The following is a 20668-nucleotide window of genomic DNA, read 5'->3' on the forward strand; positions in this document are numbered from 1 at the left end:
ACTGCTTTCAAATATACAATGTGTATCAGTAGTTGTGATTAACAATGCTCTATGGTAAGTCTATAATATAACCACTCCCATTTTTCAAAAGTCTTCTAAGTTCACGACAGGCTCCAACTTCTGGCCAGGGACTTTCTTATTCACCCTTCAGTCTCTGAACCACCATACTACATTAGCTATCATACCACATAAAAGGAAACCTGTGATCAAGGATGGCTCACCAGTTAAGCAGTATGTCCTGCAGTCCAAGGGATCTGCCCAGAAACTGCTGGCAAAATTGGACCGAATGGAATCTGCCCCACTTAGGACCAATTGAGGTTCCACGCTCCCCCTTCCCTTCAGGCCTGCTATGAAGGAAGCCTCTAACAGCAACTGACTGAGGCGAGGAACACGTTTCTCTATCCGTGTTGCATTGAGGCGCAGACATGGCTGCTGCTCTTCCAAGAGAGATGTAGGAGTGACTGAAGGTATGTACATGCATTCCTTTTGAAGGGGTATGCATGAGGGGGGAGAGCTTTCCCCTTCAGCCTAATGGTCAACCACCCTAGGGTTCAGACTCTTTCTTGTGATTTAGAAGTGGGGCCTCAAAGGGTACAGTGCCTCAGAGTCCACCCTCCAAATCAGCCATTTTCCCATGGGGAGCGGAGTTTCATAGTCTAGCAGTGAGCAGTGATGGCAGAGACACAGGATGGCCTGCAGGGTGGGGTGGGGGTGGGGGCAGAGTGGCAATGGACTCTGGGCAGCCCTTGATTGTAACAGCCACAGTTTTCTAGTGCCTGTTGTATTTCCCCCCACAAAGGGCTTCTTTGAGTGTTTCAATACATTCATGAACATTTTTCCAATCATTTAAAAATACCACATAGGAACCATACATATAGATGCTGCAAAGGAGCAGTCTGCATGAAGATAGAGAATGCAGCCACCATCCTTCCTAAAGGGTGCCCTGGCCACCTACAGACTTAGGTTTACAATCAGAGTGTTCAGCAGAGTAATAATCAAAGTACAAAGAAAAGGAAAAGGGTCAGAAAAAGTGGAACCGGCTTTAGAAAAGCAACAGAAGAGTTATGCCAAACTAACAGCCATGTTAAAAAAAAAACATATCAACCCACAAATGGAAGAACAGCAATTTGTTTTCAAATAAAAGACTCTGCTGAAGTCCATATCAGGCAATGTAATTCATTCCAATAAGCCATGTCAGTCATATTCTTGGTAAAATGCTGTGCTTATAGTTAAACAACTCCTTTTCTTTGATCTCTAGCTTCAAGTGCCTTTCTTTGCTTGAATGTTTACAGAGGATGTCAATTTTTTTTTCATTGAGAGCTGATTGTCCAAAAGTTTATCTATGCAGAATGGCATGCAGCAGCACAGAAAGTTATGATTATGGTGCTCAATCACCAACCGATACAGTCATGAATAAATCACTGTGGAAACTGCCACCACACACCAATTATCACCCATCAATAATATCTGTTTGCTGAGCGGCATCTCCTTGTTTCTGTGGGTTTGAGTCATAAAAATGTGGAGTAGAAGATAACAAGATAACTTGCAACTATATAAGGATTTATTTATTAAACAGCAAACATTAAATCTTATCTGCTTCAGCTCTTACGAATTTAACCTGTCCCCTAGCTGGCACTCCTCTGAAAAGCCTTTTAATTCTCTGCTAAGATGCCTTTAAAACAGTGTCAGTATTCTTCCCAGTCTTCTATCTCCACAATTCCATATTAGGGACCTTGTGTTTTGGAAGCTAGAAATGGGGATGCATTGGAGGAGGGGAGGAGAGAATATAGAACATAAGGAGGTCAGGAAGACCAGAGGGAGGTTGTAGAGAAGACAGGTATGATGGCTGAGTGGGAAAGGGTGGAGGTTTGCAGTAATTGTTTTCTCCATCCATACCTCCCCTGCTGGGATGATACAATCCCCATCTGGAAATACCTTCCCTTTTACAGTCAGGCAAGAAGGCGCAGACTGCAGCTGTGAGATGAACCAAACTTTACCCTCTGCTTGGAGGTGCTCCAGTGGGGAGGTGGAGGAGGGGAAATTCAGGAATCATTGAGCAGGGCCATTGCCTCATGTGTTACAGCTGGGAGGACAGGGGAATGTTAAGTGCTTGGCACAACTCCTTCATCCTGGCTTGCTCTTCCTCCATGCAAGTGGTAGAAGAAACAAGAGGCTGCACTAGCATGCTGTACAAAAGCATTGTTCAAGCTTTGGCACTTTAATTATTACAGGTTTGTCTCTTGCCTCTTCACTTCTATTTATTGTGTTTGTTGGACAGAGTTCCAGCCAACGATGCTGGGAGGAAACAACCCTACAACACCAGGACCATTTCTGCATGAGGAATTTGCCCCTGCCCGGCCTCTCATTGTTCTCGGGTTTTAATGCTGCTTCCACATGACAGCAGCAACATGTAGCTCTCCAATGGGTGGTTCGAGTTATCATCCTTATTGCCACGCGATGAGGGAAAGCAGTAGACTCCGCTTCCCCCTTTCTTGTTGTGCTGCAAATCTAGCACAAATTGGGGCAAGCCTGTCTGAAAGCAGAAACACACAACAGTCTTGGTAGCATTTTGCCTGCCCTTGTACCCATCCTCCCCTCTCCATTTCTTGATCACAAATTCTAAAAAAAATGGTGCAGTCCGCATTGCTATGGGACCGTAGAGTGATGTGCTCCCAGTTCAAATAAAATATTCTCATCAGTAATATTGGGAACGGGCAGCAATCCAATCTAAAGCACATTCCTTTTGTGTTTTCTGGTGGTGGGGTATGAATGGGGAAAGTGGGTGTTGTGCTTGTGATGAAGCAGCCCTTAGCTTAGCATCCATGCTCTGTGTTTTAAATCTTTATTGTAAACACACAACCATTGGGGTACAATTATCATAGCCAGCCTATCACAAATCTACCCAAACAGAAAGAGAGAATTCTGAAAATAGATAGAAAGAAATGTTTTATTATTGTGGAATAATCTTGTAGCAATGTGGAAGTGTATGTTCTTTAAAAAAAAAGTGTATGTTCTTTAAAAAAAAGCTGTTTTACGGTTGTGGTGTGTCCCTGTGGCAATGCGGAGGAGTATTAAGAAAAAAACAAATTTCAGGACTCAGGGGGCGGGGGAATGGAAGTTTGAGTCCTTAAAACCACCACTGTGAAGGGATTGGTGGCTTGTGTTGATTGACAACCTGAGAAGCTGAGAGAAAACTTCGGGTTGTCCATGCTTCCGGCTTCTCCGCCACCTTGTCAGGAGGCAAAAAGCCACGACAAGACAGAGGGATAATATGGGAGGTGTCTCCCATCAGGAAATGTGCAAATGCATGATAAACTGTCACACATTTGCAAGCAGGATGTGGAGCACATTTTATGCCTCCATGCAGAAATGGTCCAGTAAATTATATCTTGCTGTAGCTAGGATGTTGACTGAGAAGGGCCATAGTTCAGGTGACTTGCAAAGGGGTGAGGAGGAAACAAGGACATTTCATTGCACTGTGCTGTTGGCCCTATTTGGCTCTTGTGGAATTAATAATTCACTCATTTTAGGCTTTAAAATGGTAGTGGCACCTCCGTGTTTCATACCAGGATGTTGTCGTGTATAGGCTGGACCTCAGTTTCAAACACACTGAATAACAATTCAAACAATACAAACAAGGAGTTGAGAAGGATCTCAAACCTTCAACCTCTGCATCATTTCACCTATTTAAGCTAAACTCCCTGTGCTCCTCAACAAAACAAAATCAGAGTCCAGTGGCACCTTTAAGACCAACAAAGATTTATTAAAGGTGTGAGCTTTCGAGTTCAAGCACTCTTCCTCAGACTATGAACTGACCATATATATTCCCACTGTCATGATGGTCAGTTCATAGTCTGAGGGAGAGTGCTTGAACTCGAAAGCTCATGCCTTGAATAAATCTTTGTTGGTCTTAAAAGTGCCACTGGACTCTGATTTTTTGTTGTGCCACTTTAGACCGACATGGCTACCAACTTGAATCTATCCTTGTGCTCCTGTTAGCTTGATAAGAGTTTGGAGGGTGGAAATTTCAATAGTGAAAACCATGCGTGGGTGGAAGGATCTCCCCATCTCCCCTTGTCTGATCCCAATCCAAATTAAGGCATAATTTAAATCTAGCTTTTAAAGGATTTAAATCCAGCTTTTAAAGGTTCTGGGAATTGCTGATCTCCCAGTATCTTGTCTACTTTAACTTCAGTGGATGCCCTGGAATAGATCAAATCTCCTATAGCCTGAAAGAGTTCCTTAGCAAACAGCTCAGCATGCAGGCTTGCCAACTATGAGTTCAGAAATTCCTGGAAATTTGGGGGGTGGAGTCTGGGGATAGTGATTTGAGGAGGGGAGGGAGCTTAGCAAAGATGTAATGCCAGAGAGCACCAACATGATACCCACCGTCAACTTTCCTGGCACCTGACAAGAGATTTTAGAAAGGAAATAAGGTGACAGGGGACTTTTGCCCATTAGGACTTTAGGTTGACCATTGACCATCTGGAGATTTTGTAAGGAAGCATCCCCCTCCCTTTCCCTTCTTAGTGGGTTGTGGAATTGAGTTAGTTATATTGAATCTTGCCGCCATTCTTGTCTTAACTTTTGTAATTAATTGTATTATGTTTTATTGTGATTTTATTGTTTTAGGGGATTGTTTTATGTGACCCGCCTCGAGCCTCTGGGGGGTGGGATATAAATTTAATAATAATAATAATAATAATAATAATAATAATAATAATAATAATAATAATAATAATAATAATAATAAGCATTGCTTTGGCTGTAGCTGCCACCCTAGCATAGGAATCTTCACTGAATTACTGAAGGCCAGCTGTGTGAATTTAAGAAAATATTTCTGAATAATATGTTCATTTTAAAAGGCTTCCTGTTACACAAAGCTCCCGCCTGAAATGTTGAAGAGCTACTATTAGAGTTCATATAATCTTACTTACTGAGACGTTAGGGTTGGTTCTGTTTCCTGCAGTCACCATTTTGTGATTGAATTCACCACCCTGTGTCAGAATTCCAAAGGTGCCCAGAAGCTCAGAAGGGTCAGGGACCCTGCCATAGTTTACCCTTTAATTCTCCAGGGAACTCTGAAGAATAGGTAAGATTTTGAGAGAAAGCCAGGCTCTGCCTGGAGGTTGGCAAGCTTGCTTAATGGTGAAGGAAGTTTGAAACCACTGCATTCGATTGATCAGCCTTCTCCATCTCCTTTAACTGTTCCAGCTTCTCTTTATGCTTATTCTTCTCATGTCTGACCTTGACACAATGTACTGTAAACATGGTGCGAAGGGAAAGCAAGTAGGCATGTGCACAGCTAAGATCCTGAGAAAGGGAATGGAGTTCTCTGTTCTCCATAGCGTCCCTGACCTTGCTTTCAAGGTTTCCTTCTTCTTCTAAGGCCAGATGACTACCTCATTTCTTGACATAAGACTAAGCCTGGAGTCTGGGACAGAAGGGTAGGTGTATGGAACATACATTTTTTAAAAAGTTCCCTGACATACTGCCCCCAAAGGGATATTAGCTTCTCAGCATGGATGGACAAAATGACCCCAGATTTGGATCCCAATTCTGTCACAATGATTAGCATCTCAGTGCCTCTGTTACCTTAGTTATTAATACCATTAATACCATTATTAATATGGTATTAGTTATTAATACCATAGATTCACCAATCTATTTGCATTCACAGGATCTCTGAATAGCTTTGTTAAAACGAATTATGCATTACTTATGAATATAACAAGGGCCTTGCAGGATTACACCAATCACCAGTACTAGTTTACCACGATCTATCTTCTGCTTGGCCTTGATTATACCATATTTCCTGAAGTTGTGGTCTGTCTTCCTCTGCCCACCATATTCATGCCACAATGCTCTTGATGCTTCCTTTCTCAGTCCCAGGCATCTCACTTTAGATACTTTAGGGTTTTCAGATGACCTTTCCTGCTGTGCCAGATACTAGAATGTGCTGTGATGTCCCTGACATGTGCTGGAATTTGACCTGGGTCTGAAAAGGCAATAAAAGGGTCCAATGTAATTCAAGTCAAGAAGGGTCATCACCCATCACCCAACAAGGATATAAGAGCCATCCCAGTGCTAGAGGTCATGGTTCAGAATTCTAGAGGGATACTGAGAGGCCTATAAAATCAGAGTGCTGCATGGACTCTTTGTAAAACATTTATTGTGAAGACAGAGGATGCATATGCTGGCATCTCGGGCTACAATCCTAAATGTACTTACTAGTGAGTTAGACCTACTGAGATCAACAAGACTTACTTTAAAGAAAGCATTCTTAGAATTGCACTTTCTTTTTTATATGCTTGGGTCCGCAGAAATAATTGTTTTTAGTCTGACCCCAGTTATTTTACCTGTTGCATACAAACTTCTGGTTCATTTTGCTATGATTATTCTTCTTGGCTTTCTCTTTAGCACTGGATCAAGGTCATTGCTATTAAGGAATTCAGTAGTGAATCTCTAATACTACTGTTGGATAGGATATCTCATGGTCCAAGACATGCAGTGTTCACTGAGCATTACAGGGAGCTGAGGAAAGGTAGGTGGCAGAAAAAGAGGAAATGCTGACCTTAAATTGGAGTCTTGATCATCAAAGAGAGCTTATTATACTGTTGGTACCAGTAATTTGGGGTCGCAGATTGGCCATGGAAGTCCAAGTTAGTATGTGAATCAAAGGCCTGATAACTTTGTTTCAGATTTCTTTTATGCTAATCACTTTAGCAAATTACAAACATAGGCCATGATCCAGCTTCAGTTACACATATTAAAGCTTGGTGTAGTGATTAAAAGCCATAGCTTTTAATCATGGAGAACTGGGTTTGATTTCCTACTTCTCCACAAACAGCCAGCTGGGTGACCTTGGGCTAGTCACAGTCTTGTCAGAGCTCTCTCAACCCCACCTACCTCACAGGTTGTCTGTTGTGGGGAGAAGAAGGGAAGGGGAGAGGATTGTAAGCTACTTTGAGATTCCTTTGAGTAGTGAAAAATTGTATGAAAACCAAGGGCCATTCCACACAAGGACCAATGTTGCCAATTGGTTCCAGAAAGCGGAAACGCTATTTTTAAAAATGCAATCTCGCCGTTATGCATACCTGCCTTTGTAGTGGAATCCAGTAGCGTTTCAATTGTTTCCCACAGGTTTCCGGTCTCGCAAAAATCGCTAGAAAGGAAGAGATTTTTTCTGTGCTTTGTCCCACCCCTGGCCGTCAATCAAACAAACAGCCAATGGACAGTTGTTATCATGCTCCCGAAAAGCCCCTTTCCCTTTAAGAACAGGGTTTAAAAAAAAAAGAAAAACACACGTTGCAACGAATATGCCTTGATTCCTCCTAACGTAGAGACCCACCTAGCTGGCGTGTGAGCTGGCAAGTCATCATTATCACGCTCCCCCGAGTGAAAAAAAAATCCCCCCACTGCACGGGCGCAATTTTCGGCCGAAAATAAAGAGAACTGGCAAACGGGGATGTGTTGTGCTTGGGGACTTAGGGGAGCTTTAAAGCACTTCTGTGGAGGGACTGTAGCCAGAGAAGCCTTGCTGGGTGAATGAAGCCTTACTGGTTCATTGCTTTTGGCTCGCTCCGAGAAAAAAAAAAATGGCTATCGCTTCGCCGGAAGTTCGGAGGAGAGAGCCAGGGGGAGGGACTTTGTTGGAACCGCAACAATGGGAACACACAGGTCTTTTTCGCTAGTGTTGCAGATTGTTTGCAAGAGTGTAGTGCTTTTCGGAGGGTGAATCCACTTTTCCCAATTTCCCTTTAAGCGCTACAACAAATCGCTTTTTGCGGGAATGTTTCAGGAGTGTGGCAGATTATGTGCGACGTTTTGTGGAACTGCAAATTAGAAGCGTTTACAATTTGCAAGCCTTCTGCTACATTGAAGTCGTGCGGAATGGCCTCAACTCTTCTTCTGTCCCATGAATTTCAGTGAAAGAATGCTATATTAATAAAGGACTCAGAAAAGGAACAGAATGTTTTGTATCAGGACTAGCATTCATCTGAAAGAAGTTTTTTGTCCTGCATGTCTCAAAATTTTGCTTCCAGCATTTTCAGTACTAAAATTATCAAAGAGTAGCAAATTAAGGCTATTGTATCACATGCCGTGTTCCTTGCTCAGAACATTAATCTCCCGTATAACATAACGTATGTTCCTTATTGCAGGCTCCATCAGTCTAGAATATGCTTTCTCAGTCCAGCAATATTGGGCTAGAGTGAACTATGCAGACAGCACAGATGGTTTCATGGCTGTGTATCCCAGTCACACCCAACTGCCTTCAGGAGACAGAAATGCTGAAACTCTGGAGCTGCTAGTCTGCAGAAACAGCAAGGGTTACCAGCCTTTTCGTTGCTTGAGGGTCCCTGGCTCTGAATAGCTGCATAGCAGTGAGGCTATTTATGTTTACTGGCTGCCACTTGGGAGAAGCAGTGGAGGAGGAGATTCAGGGAGTATAGCATCTGACATCACAGGCTGGCTCCATTCTGGGCACATGAATAAGCAGGGTGACTCACTGCAGACTGATGGGTCACTGACTCAGCCCCCAGATTAGGAAGGAAAGACAGTAATAGCCAAAGTACCCCCTCCCCAACCCATTTTCCAAGGATATTGGCTTGTTTTTGGTCTTTGGATATAAACCATTTTTTGCTTTAGAAAGGCTGAATTGGCTTTGCAGTGGGCCCAGCATTCAGGGAATATGTGTTCCCTTGTTTACCAGGAACTGATTTTTTAGCTGTTGTCGCAGACAGTAGAATCCTTTTTGCTTTCCAACTGCACAGCTAAAATAGGTGTAAACCCCCAGCTTCACAACACGCTGGGAGTTGTCTCTTCTCTTCTATGGTCTAGCCCCTAGAAAGACCAGTGGTACCCATATCTGGCATATTTCTAGCACTGTATTGATTATTCTTCAGCTGAACTAAGAGATTTCAACTTGTGACTATCAAGCATTCCATAATGTGACTTCATTCCCGTCCATGAGAATTTGTTTCCCTGCCCAAACATAAATATATATATATTTCTGTTTTTGCTATAATGGAATGCAAATGTTCTAATTTGCCCTTAACTTCTTTTCCTCTGTTTCTAAAACACAGAGAGGCCATTTACAAATCACGACTAGTTCACTCTCGATTTCCGCTGTGTGTTGAATCACTTCTATTCCTCCGCTCACTCACTTCTTCCTGCCTTTTACTTTCTTAACCCAGCATGTTTTCCTACCCACTGCACTCCTCCTTTGCTTCTTTTCATTGCCCCTAAGGCTGTAGTCTGGGCCTATCCTCAGCTGAGGCCTACTTTTTGCTAAGCCGAAGGGAACTACGGCATCCCATGACTTGCTCCCTGCCATTGCCCTGTCACAGCTCCAGGGTGCATTCCACTCACTTAAAGAGGCATCCACAGCTGTTCCCGGCTGGAAAGTGAAGGGTTGGGGGAAGTGGGGAGGAGCCAGTTGGATGATGTCAGGGCAAAGGGATACAAATAGCCAGAGCTCAAGTCCCCTTCCTGACTCTGCCTTGCTCACACAGAGCAGCCGTTGTTGTTCTGCCTCTGTCCCCTCCAGCCATCACCATGAGCCAGTCTTATTCCTCCAGCCAGCGGCTCTCCTCGTACCGCCGTACCTTTGGTGGTGGGGCGGTTTCACCTTCCTTCCCGCGGGCCTCCTTTGGCAGCAAGGGCTCCTCAGCCAGCTCCGTCACTTCTCGGGTCTACCAGGTGTCCCGCGGCGCTGCTCCACCCAGCTTATCCAGCTTCCGAGCCAGCTACTCAGCCCCGCTACGTTCAGCCTACCAAGGTGCTGGGGAGCTCCTTGATTTTTCTCTGGCCGATGCCATGAACCAGGAGTTCCTGCAGACCCGCACCAATGAGAAGGTCGAGCTGCAAGAACTCAACGACCGCTTCGCCAGCTACATTGAGAAGGTGCGTTACTTGGAGCAGCAGAATGCACTCATGGTGGCCGAGGTGAACCGGCTCAAGGGCAAAGAACCTACCCGTGTGGCTGAAATCTATGAAGAGGAGCTGAGGGAGCTGCGGCGCCAGGTGGAGCTGCTGACCAGCCAGCGGGCACGTGTGGATGTGGAGAGGGACAATCTCCTGGATGACCTCCAGAAACTGAAGCAAAGGTGAGAATGCGCCCTTGTTCTTCTGCTACAAACTTCAGTGCTGATCCCTACCTTCATATGCTTCTCTATATTTGGGGTTCTTTCCTAGACCCATACAGCTTTCCTGCTCTGACCAGAGAGGGAGCAGTAAGCAGGACAGGGGGGTGCAAGGCAGAATCACCTCAAGTCAGGCATCGTCTCTCAGCTGTGGCTTTCAAAAAAGAAACACAGATGCCCTACCTTATGTCACCCTGGTACAGCATTTATTTCCAAGCTGCCAACATTTCTCTGCCTTGACTGTCTTTAATCAGGATACCAGCTACCTTTACAGCAGCATGGTGTAGTGTTTAGGAGCAGCATATAATATGGGGAGCCAGGTTTGATTCCCCGCTTGCCCACATGACGCCCCCTGGGTGACCTTGGGCTTCTCACAGCCCTGATAGAGCTGTTCTGCCCAAGCAGTCCTGTCAGAGCTCTCTCAGCCTCACTAACCTCACAGGGTGTCTATTTTGGAGAGGGGAAGGGAAGGCGATTGCAAGCTGTTTTGACACTCCTTTGGGAAGTAAACAATGGGGTACAAAAACCAACTCTTCTTCTCAATCACTGCAACACTTACCACTTGGTGTAAAGATGAATCCTAATGTCCCGGAGTTATGTTCTAGAATGACAGGCTTTTTGTCATTTGGCATAGCAGAGTAAGCATCTCCTCGACACGCTACTTATTCCTGGGACAGAAATCTATAGGAGTTTAGAGTGAGTTGAATTATGGTTCTGTCTTCCCCCTGCCTGAGATCTTCTTTTCTATCTTTATACTTAGAAAGTCCAGATGGTGGTTCCAAAACAGACATTCAATTTAAAGAAACATGTTAGTGTTTAAATAGACCTATTTCATTCTAAGGGGGAAAACAGTTCTTGAATCTGTGTTGGAAGAATTTCCAGATTTTACATTGGTTCAGGGAGTCATACGATTTAAGGATACAGAGTACTACTGAGACAAAAAGAGATCCCTTTATATTTTAGTCCAAAAAGTTAACTAAACCGTGTCTTTGTCCAATACCCTATCTTGATTTGAAGATTACAGACTATTAAAAAGGCACATAAACAGTATATCCTAGCAATTCTTCTTTATCAGACCCCAGGATATATTTTCTCATGGGAAGGTATTTAGCTTGAAAACCCAGCAATTGGTGCATGCTGTCTTTTGGACAAAACAAAAGCCCCTAAAGCCCTTCTTACACTCATCCTCCAAATAGCTGCTTTCACTTTTATCAAATCACCTCTTGACCTTTTTTTTTGATAAGCTTAAGATACTGAGCTCCTTGCTGTTAAACTTCTCTGAATCCCAGAGTTAGCTTTATGGCCTCTTCCTGCCTGCTGCAATCTGTCCACATATCCCAGCTCAGCCAATAACCCCACAACTTACTTCCACTGTATTGATCAGTCTCTGTTCTCAAGCTTGTAAAATGGCAATGGATGGTGACCTGCCTCAAAAGGTTGGTGTAGTGATTACCTGAGGTAGAAAAAAAACATTGTTTCCTTTCCCACACACAGAACTGCAGCAATAGGCTACGCTATAAAGCATTTACAAAATAACCTGCTCCAAAATGGATGCTACAACCACATACACAAGCATAGAACATTCGTGAGATATTCATTGGATCTTTCTTCTCACCACAAGAGTTGGAACTGGTACAGTCGTGAGGATTTTAATCCATTCAATACACCATTAGCTTTCTAAACACATATTTATTTCTTGGTGGTAAGGTTTGTTTTGTGAGTGCTGCCTAGGGTTGATCTCCAGTTCCTCTGAAGAAAATGGCTGCTTTGGAAGGTGGACCCTAGGGTATTTTACCCGATTGAGGTAAATCTTCCCAAATCCCACTTTCCCCTGGACCCACCTTCATTCAGGAATGCCCCAATTCAGAATTGGCCACCTTAGCTTCTGTCCCAGTACTTGAGAAGCCAGGGCCTATGGTAATCAGGAAGTCCTTTTGTCCCTGGCTTTCATCTTTCTCTGGGGCAGAACAGTCTGCAAGATGCCCCATTATCAAGAGTTGGTTGTTCAGGTGCACTGCAGATCATCATCTTTTTCTTCCAATCAAATTCAGCAAGCAGAACACTTTTATTTTTCTGGCACAGAGATGAAGTGATGGGGAAGGTCACAACTCACAACTGGTGAATGTTTGCCTGTGAGGAACCTTTTAAATACACACACTCAAGATGGCAGCTCTAAATTATTATCCTACCAACTGGGGTTCCAGATTAAATAGATGATTACAATTGCCCAAATATCTCTCACGTCAGGCTGCCAACTCCAGGTCAGGGAAGTCCTGGAGATTTCAGGGTGGAACCCAGGGACAGCAGGGTCTGGGGAGGAGGGGGATCTCAGCTGGGTACATACCACCTTCCAAAAGCAGCCATTTTCTCAAGGGGAACAAAGCATCTCCAGGCAACCTCTGGAGTTTGGCAACTCTATTCTCAAGCCTCATACTCCCCATTTTGGAGAAGAGAAATGGGAGAGGAGGATAAAGCAAACCAGAGACCTGCTGAATCAGGCTGCAAACTGCACTAGATCATCAGAGGCTGTGACAAAGTGAGACTAGTATCGAAATGGCTTTCCTTGAGGCAGCCCTTCCTCTCCCACAGGCTTCCTGGTAACAACAGATTTGGCTAATATCATGACACTGGAGCAGTAGAAGGATTAAATAGCCAATTAGAAAAGCAGGCCTTTGTGCGGGAGGGATCTTGTCATCTTCCTTCAGGAAGGATGAAGGGAATAACTGGACAGGCTTATTCCCTGGCTTGTGGCAGTGGCTAGCCCGGGAGGAATTAGAAGCTCTCACTTTTCTCCTCCAGATTTAGCTCTTATGATGGACAAGGCACAACTGGGGCTAGCCAAAAGCAAAGGATGCTGAACAAAGACAGCTAAGTGCATTGACAGGAAGTTCTGTCATTTCAGAGGGTTAATGGAAGAAACATCCTGACAGAGACTCATTCAGTCTGCCCTGGACTAGCTGCAGGGTTAGATTCTCATATTCAGAGGGAGATTCCCTCAGTATGCACCACTTCTGATGTCACCAGTAGCCAGCAAAGCATGCTGGATCTTGCACTAAATCTTCCAAATGCCACTACAGTAGACCAGCAAGTAAGGGAGAGGGCCCACTTCTTTTCCAGCTGCTTCTGCCGCCTGTCACCCTATTGTGTCATACTCTGGTTTCTCTTCAGATTGCATAAATCTTTCGCCTAATCGTAATCGTGTCAGGTCCAGATGTTGCCAGAGTGCTTTGCAGTGTGTTAACTAACTCTCTGTAGAAAAACAGCAAGCTAGATCCTTTTGCTCAGGGGCTTAGAACTCATCTCTTTCAACACCATCAACAGAAGCTGATTCTGTGAAGGCTCAAGGGGGTGGCAGGTTACAGTAGATGAGCAATTGGGATGTGAGTGTCCTGCAGAGTGCAGGGGGTTGGACTAGATGACCCAGGAAGTCCCTTCCAACTCCATGATTCTATGATTCTAACATAGGCACAGGGGACTAACCATTGTCCAAAGATCATGTGAATTTGACTGTCCTTGCCTGGGCTTTCCACTCATTTCCTGGGGTTTTAGACCTTCCTATATGGTTAATTGGCCAGGCTCCCAGAGAACAACCACCTACTCTGGGTGGGATTGCAATAAATTAGTTCCATTTGGAGGAAAGAAGAGTTTGCAAGACAAATAAAGAGCCATCTAAATCCACCACAGGCGCTGCCCCTTGCTGTCTTCTTGCATTTGCCCCTAAGAAGGAAGGCAGATATGGGGCTGGGATTGACAGAATTTATGGAAGGAAGCCTGCCATTGTGAGCCCTGGTGCTCCAGAGCTGAAGTTGATCCAAGAAGTCATTGTGGGGCTAAACGTTGAAGGGCTGAAGCCTTACTGCTGGAAACTGGTAGAATGATGAGGGCAGGTTATGGCATTCCATACTCAGAAGGAGAGAAGTCTACAGACAGTTCAGTGCTGTCCATGACAGAGGATTTCAGAACTCCCACATGTGTTCTTCACAACCTGTCTCTTATTATCTAAATCCACCCGGTAATCTCAAACTTCTCCCATATCAAATGCTTGGGATACCATGTAGGGCATTCCAGCACCTCAGTGGCACGCCACCTGTCCCTGTATCCTTATACCTAGTATTGTATTATCACTATTTCCCTGTATACTGGGCTATTCCTCAGCCCCAGCAGTCCAGACGGAGGGTCCTCTCTTCCCCAGCCCTTCCCCAGGCTTCTTCTTAGCAGATCTCTGGCTCAGGCTGCAGCCCAAGTGCATGCAGCAAAGCTCTGCTACCCTAAAAGGAAGGAAGAATAAGCATTATCCATGGGTGAGCTCATGCCTTTGTGCTTGAGGCTTTGACTATAACAGGCAAAGGGAGGATATGCTCCTGTCTGCTCCCAGCCTGGCCCTGAGCCAGAACCTACTCCACCTCCTGGAATGCAGGATAATTATGCATCTATTACTCCTGTGAGTTGGATGGAGTCACAGGTCAAAGGCTTCGATGGACCCCCTGGGGAGTATGAAATGCTGCACTGCTTTAGGCCTCAGAGTGTCTTCTCTGGGAACTGCTGACTGAAAGCTATTCTTTCTGCTCTCCCAGGCTACAGGAGGAGATCCATCTTAAGGAAGAAGCAGAGAACAATTTAGCTGCCTTCAGAGCTGTAAGTCCAGATCTTGCAAATGTTCCTTTTGCTGCATTTGTGTGTGTGTGTGGGGGGGGGGGGTACTGTTCCAAAAGGATGGAAAGTCTTTGGACCTGGAGGCTGAAAGCGATTTCTAACAGCAGGATTTGGGAGACCCAGGTTCAAATCTGCACTCAGTCACGACGGACACAATGTGGTGGTGGACTAATTAGTCCATCTGGCCTACCTCATAGAGTTATTGTGAAGAGGGAGGTACAACTCTATGAGGTGTCCTGACTTCCTTGGAGAAATGGCAGGATAAAAATATATTTGTTGGATAGACTTGTTTGGATTTTTGGTATTGCATTCCTCATATATCTCCCTTTTAAAAACTAAAATCCCTGTATGATCCTTGGGCAGGTGACAGCTGGGTTCCTGTTTTCTCTTTGAGCTGATACTTTCAGCCATCCTGCACTCTGGGTACCTTTGGCAAAATGGAAAATAGAGTGCTCATTCTTAGTATAAGCCCTTTGAATACTTCTCAAAGTGGCTTAAATGGATGATGGCAAACTTGGGACAGAGCACAGCGGCTGTTTTTTCAACACAGGCATGGCGGACCAACCGTTTGTCCAAAGATCATGTGAATCTGGCTGTCCTTGCCTGGGCTACCCACTCATTTCCTGGGGTTTTAGACCTTCCTACATGGTTTAATTGGCCATACTCCCAGATCAGGTCACTTAGAGATCAGAGAGCAAGACCAGTGTCTTCGCAGAAGCATGCAGTTTAAAAATAGTTCCAGTTAGTTAATTTGTTCTGCCCCAACAAAGTTGTGCTCCTGTAGCAATACTGGCCACTCTTTTGGAATCTGCCACCCCTGAGCTCATGTCCTGATTCCTTTGCTATCACAGGATGTTGATGCAGCCACTCTGGCCCGTATTGACTTGGAGAGGCGCATTGAGTCTTTGCAGGAGGAGATTGCATTCCTCAAAAAGGTACACGAAGAGGTAAGCACATATCTTGATGACTTCAAGGTTTTCTCTTCAGGCTCAGTACTTCTCAGAAAGATGGCTGCCAGAAGGGGAGGAGCAGCTGCTAAGTAGGGATGGGTAGGAGCTGGGCATTGAAGGAACAGTGGTTGTGAATAAGGACTAGGGTTGAGGCTGTAAGGGCAATCCTATGATAAAATGGGGGCAGGTGGTGGTGGGGAACAGGGGCGGCAGGGGTGCCAGTGACTGATCTGCAAGATTCCAGTCCCATTGGTAACGCACCAGAACTAACCTTGTGCTGGCCTTGGATCTGCAGGAAATCCGGGAGTTGCAATCACAGTTACAGGAGCAGCAAATCCAAGTGGAGATGGATGTGTCGAAGCCCGACCTGACCGCAGCACTGCGCGATATCCGAGCTCAGTACGAGACCATTGCTGCAAAGAATATCTCCGAGGCTGAGGATTGGTACAAGTCCAAGGTATGGAGCAAAGGACAAGATATGCATTGGCTGAAAGGTCGGGGGCAGAGGCTTCTGGAGAGCTTCATTCATGATGTGGCATAAATGTGTCCCCTGGTGTTTATCAGCCTTGCTTACCCCTTCTTTGCATGCAGGTATCTGACCTAACCCAGGCTGCCAATAAAAACAACGATCAACTTCGCCAAGCCAAGCAGGAGATGATGGAATACCGGCACCAGATCCAGTCATACACCTGTGAGATTGATGCACTCAAGGGCACGGTGAGAGACACTGGGGCAGGAGAAGGGGTCCAGTTCAAAATAACAGCAGGCATGAGACTGTCTCAGTACTCAGAGATTTTCCTGTGGCTAACTAGTGAAGCAGCTCCTAAGAAGTAAAAAATACTAGCAAAATATAAGACATTATGTAAAATAGATGCACAATGGCTGCCTGAGATGGCATTTTGTCTTTCTTAGGAAAGTCCTATAGGTCAGAGGCATAGCACACATTTCCTAAGCATCATGCCCCATGCTTAGACTTGCATTTCCTTATGTTCCACATAGTGAAAGTAGAAGCACCCCTTCCTTACTCTCTTGCAATAGCTACAAAGTTATTTTCCCCCTGGCCTTGGGGAAAATCTTGGTTTCCTTCTCCTTGCTCAGTGCCCATTCCCCCTCCCCAAATTTTGCCTCATTCTGTTTGTGTGCTGCCTAATCCGAAATGTCTGTGGCCCTCATTCTACAGTTTCCATTTTCATCAAGTGGCAATCATGAGAGAAGTCATCAAGTAATCCGTATGTGCCTTTTGTCCTCCTTCACAAGCTCTGAAGTGCCTGCTTTCTTCCTCTTTGTTTCTAGAATGACTCTTTGATGAGGCAGATGAGGGAGATGGAGGAGCGCTTTGCTGGTGAGGCTGGCAATTATCAAGATACCATCCAGAGGCTTGAAGAAGAGATCCGACACTTGAAGGATGAGATGGCACGGCACCTGCGCGAGTACCAGGACTTGCTTAATGTCAAGATGGCTCTTGACGTGGAGATTGCCACCTACCGCAAGCTTCTGGAAGGCGAGGAGAGCAGGTAAGGAGTGGGCCTGTATGTCTAGGAAGGCCTGGTCTGCACAATGTAATTGCATGCCTGACAGCTTTGTTCTTCAGAAATCTTGCTTTGAGGATGTTTGGATTAGCTGTCCAGGGCAGCCTAGTATCCTGCCGGGAGGCCTAAAGCGAATCCTTATGCTTGGTAACTGGGAAATGGTGTCAGGGCGGTTGACCTCTCTGGGGTAACGTCTGGTAGAGTTAGTTGTCACTAAGGAGACAAAGAGGCTAGACCAACTTTTGAGGTAAAATGACCGTTTGGAAAGGGAAAAGGGGGTTGCAGCATATTTTGGCCTACCCAGGTCTGCTTTTTATGAAGATGCTGAACAATGCAAGAGGGCATAGCTATAAAAATGACTAAAGGGTCACAGTAATTACGCAAAAGAAGCACCATTCAGGTTTGGAGACAGAAAGAGGACAAAGGACTAGTATCTTCCTTGGATGAATGTGTCAGGGCAGTTAGTCAAAAAACCCAAAGGGAAGCCAGGGATTGCACTGATTCTCCTTCTCTCCTTCCCCTGTAGAATTTCACTGCCCATCCAAACCTTTTCTGCCATCAACTTCCGAGGTAAGTGATACAAACCCCGGCCTCTCAGTGTGTGAGTAATCTATTATTACATTTGAGACTGGATAAAAGCAGTGGATCAACTAATCCCCATTTATGTTAGGTATCTCTTATAAGGGAAGGATTACGTATTACATGCAAAAGTATGCAACCGAATACAGGTATTTCATGTAAGGGAATCCCCAGCATTTTCCCTCCTGCAAGAATCAGGTATGGGAGGGCCTTGATTCAAACTAGGGCCATGGCACAAGGATTATGGTTAATTCTTCCTCCCTGCACCACATTCCTGACCGGAGAGAGCTCAGTGGGATCCTCTATTAGGGATAGTCAACCTGTGGTCCTCCAGATGTCCATGGACTACAATTCCCATGAGCCCCTGCCAGCATTTGTAGTCAGGAATTGTAGCCAGGAATTGTAGTCCATGAACATCTGGAGGACCACAGGTTGACCACCCCTGCCCTATATGCCCAGTTTTTCCCAATGGGGCAAATAGCAGCTCCAATCCAGAAAATTTAGAAGAGGGGGCTTTAACCCCCTGCTTTCTCTCATGCTACAATTGGAACTGGGTTATGCATGCATGATCTTTATAGGAGGAACTTATGGATAATCCTTCCCCCCATGTCACATGTAGATGAGCCTAAAATTCCCAGAAGGATTGCAAGATGTATCTTGACCTTCAGAATATACTTTTCCACATGGATTGCTGCATTCCTGTGTGTGCCTTTGTGAGAATCCACGATTGCTCACCAGTATGCAAGCACACATATGTGAGCCTGCATTGCCGCTACTGTCACTTGACTGTGCTCTCATGTGGAAGAGCAGGGGCTTGCAGGGATGAAAGTTGACCTTACCTAGAATGAAGACCCATAGCCATGCTCTTCTGCTCTGTTTCTGGAGACTTCAGCCCCTGTCTTCTTTGACATGCATTACTCGCAATTACTCACAAATGCCTCTTTCTGGCCTACAGAGACCAGTCCAGAGCAGCGGAGCTCTGAGGTCCATACCAAGAAAACTGTGACTATCAAAACCATTGAGACACGTGATGGGGAGGTAAGCAGGCCTGCCTAGGGCCACTAAGGAATGGGACATTTGCCTGGAAAATAAAGGGGGGAACGTATTAATTCTGGACACTTCATGTTTGGTTTTTCTTTTTGCTGCTAGGAGTAGATAACAGCTGGTTTGTCAGGCAGAAAGATAGGGGCTAGCCCAGGACATACTAACTCTTGGCCAGCTTTCTCTTTTCTTGGTGGTTGGGATTGATTTCTTTCTCTACACGAGGGAATCATAGTATGGGGGTGATAAGAACTGGGCCGGAGTGGAAGTGAGGATAGGGCCCCATTGGTATAAATGCAGGCATAGGACCATCTATCACTCTTCTCCTTCACCTCTCTCCTGTTCTCTCTCTTGCTATCCAGGTGGTGAGTGAAGCCATGCAGCAGCAACATGAAATGCTGTAGATCAAGACATCCTCCAAAAGGCAGCCGGCCCATCTCAACCCTCTCCCTCCCATGTGCACAGACCCAGGGCTGCTGGCTCTCACGCACTCTCCTGCATTCCCATTTTGGGAGGGCACTAGTGGGGAGAGCCCCACACACGCAACAGAGTGTCTGAGGCTCTCTCTCCACCCAGCCCTCCAGAGCCTCTCTCCTTCTGCTTCCCTTCTGCTTTTCCTGCCCCAGACGCTGGAGGGAGGGGAGGGGGAGGGCTGACAGAGAGGCCCAGCTCTATGTCTGTATTCATCCATGTGTGTGCATTGGGGGGAGGCCTCCCGCCACTGTAGGGTCAGAAGCTCTGGCCACCACCTGCACATAGAACTCTCACCCATCCATACCTGCATCATTCATGCACTTGCCCATGTAAACCTGCCCTTATGTAGCTGCACCCTGAACCTCAGCACAGACATAGACCCCTGATCCCTCCTTGGTGCTGCAGTGAACAGTAATGTTTGGTCTGCAGGCCATGGAGGGACAGGAGAAGGGGAGGGAGGGAAAGAGGGTGTAGCCCAGGGAATGAGGATGAGCCAACTGCCCAGCCTTACCTCCGGGACCAAAGCCACAGAGCACCCCTCCCCCAGTGGAGCGGGACTCCTTGCCTGGGGGTTGGCAGGACATACGCCTGTAGCTTCAGCGAAGGTCCATCCCTCCAGCTGAGTAAGTCTCCTTGCCTTGCCATTGGGGGGGGGAGGGGGGAGGTTGACCCTTCCACCTAAGTAGGGCTTCCTGCAAGTGCAGTGGCAAAATAAGGGATAGAGCCCCAAAGGAGGAAGTGGGTTTTTATTAAGTGCCTTGTGGTTGGGGCATGGCCTCAAAAAGGTTCAAATCTCTACTCCTGCTGCAAAGTTAAGCTGGTAGTCTGGCATATGGCCTGTGAGGGTCACCGAGGAAGAAGAGGAGGAGGAGGAGGAGGAGGAGGAAGATGACTCCAAGGACCTGATGCACCCATTTGAGGCTCCCCTGTCTTCTCCCTATTCTCATCCCAGATCGCATATCTGTCCTGCATGGGGTGCCACAAGGGGCTGTTGAAGGGAGTTGGACACAATAAGAGAAGGAACTGGCAGGTGACGGAGAGGGGGGGAAAGAGAGAGGAATAGGTTATGGGTGTGAGAGAATGAGGAGATGGAGAGAGAGGCTGCTCTGCCCCTGACCCTCCCACCCAACACATACCTGGCTCTGCCAAGTGATTAATAAACAATGGAGCACAGAAATGGTTGTCTGTTTCCCCACCCCCCACTTTCAGCCTATACTTTCTCATGTCCTGTTTCCCCCCAGAAGCAATAAACATCAATGGGCTGGTCCTCCCTGGAGTGGCGGCAGCAGCAACAGGA

The 20668-nt window shown here is 45.9% G+C and overlaps 1 protein-coding gene across 1 annotated transcript; it reads left to right on the forward strand.

Annotated features, from left to right (window-relative positions):
* Positions 1 to 9478: 9478 nt before the first annotated feature.
* On the forward strand, positions 9479 to 20668 carry DES (desmin). The gene is made up of 9 exons (XM_077320801.1): positions 9479 to 10109; positions 14720 to 14780; positions 15650 to 15745; positions 16044 to 16205; positions 16340 to 16465; positions 17042 to 17262; positions 17804 to 17847; positions 18812 to 18894; positions 19260 to 20668. Exons 1-9 carry the CDS (start codon positions 9559 to 9561, stop codon positions 19299 to 19301), a joined length of 1386 nt encoding a protein of 461 aa, XP_077176916.1. The 5' UTR covers positions 9479 to 9558; the 3' UTR covers positions 19302 to 20668.

Source organism: Paroedura picta, chromosome 2, assembly GCF_049243985.1.
Source record: "Paroedura picta isolate Pp20150507F chromosome 2, Ppicta_v3.0, whole genome shotgun sequence".
Classification (NCBI taxonomy): Eukaryota; Metazoa; Chordata; class Lepidosauria; order Squamata; family Gekkonidae; genus Paroedura; species Paroedura picta.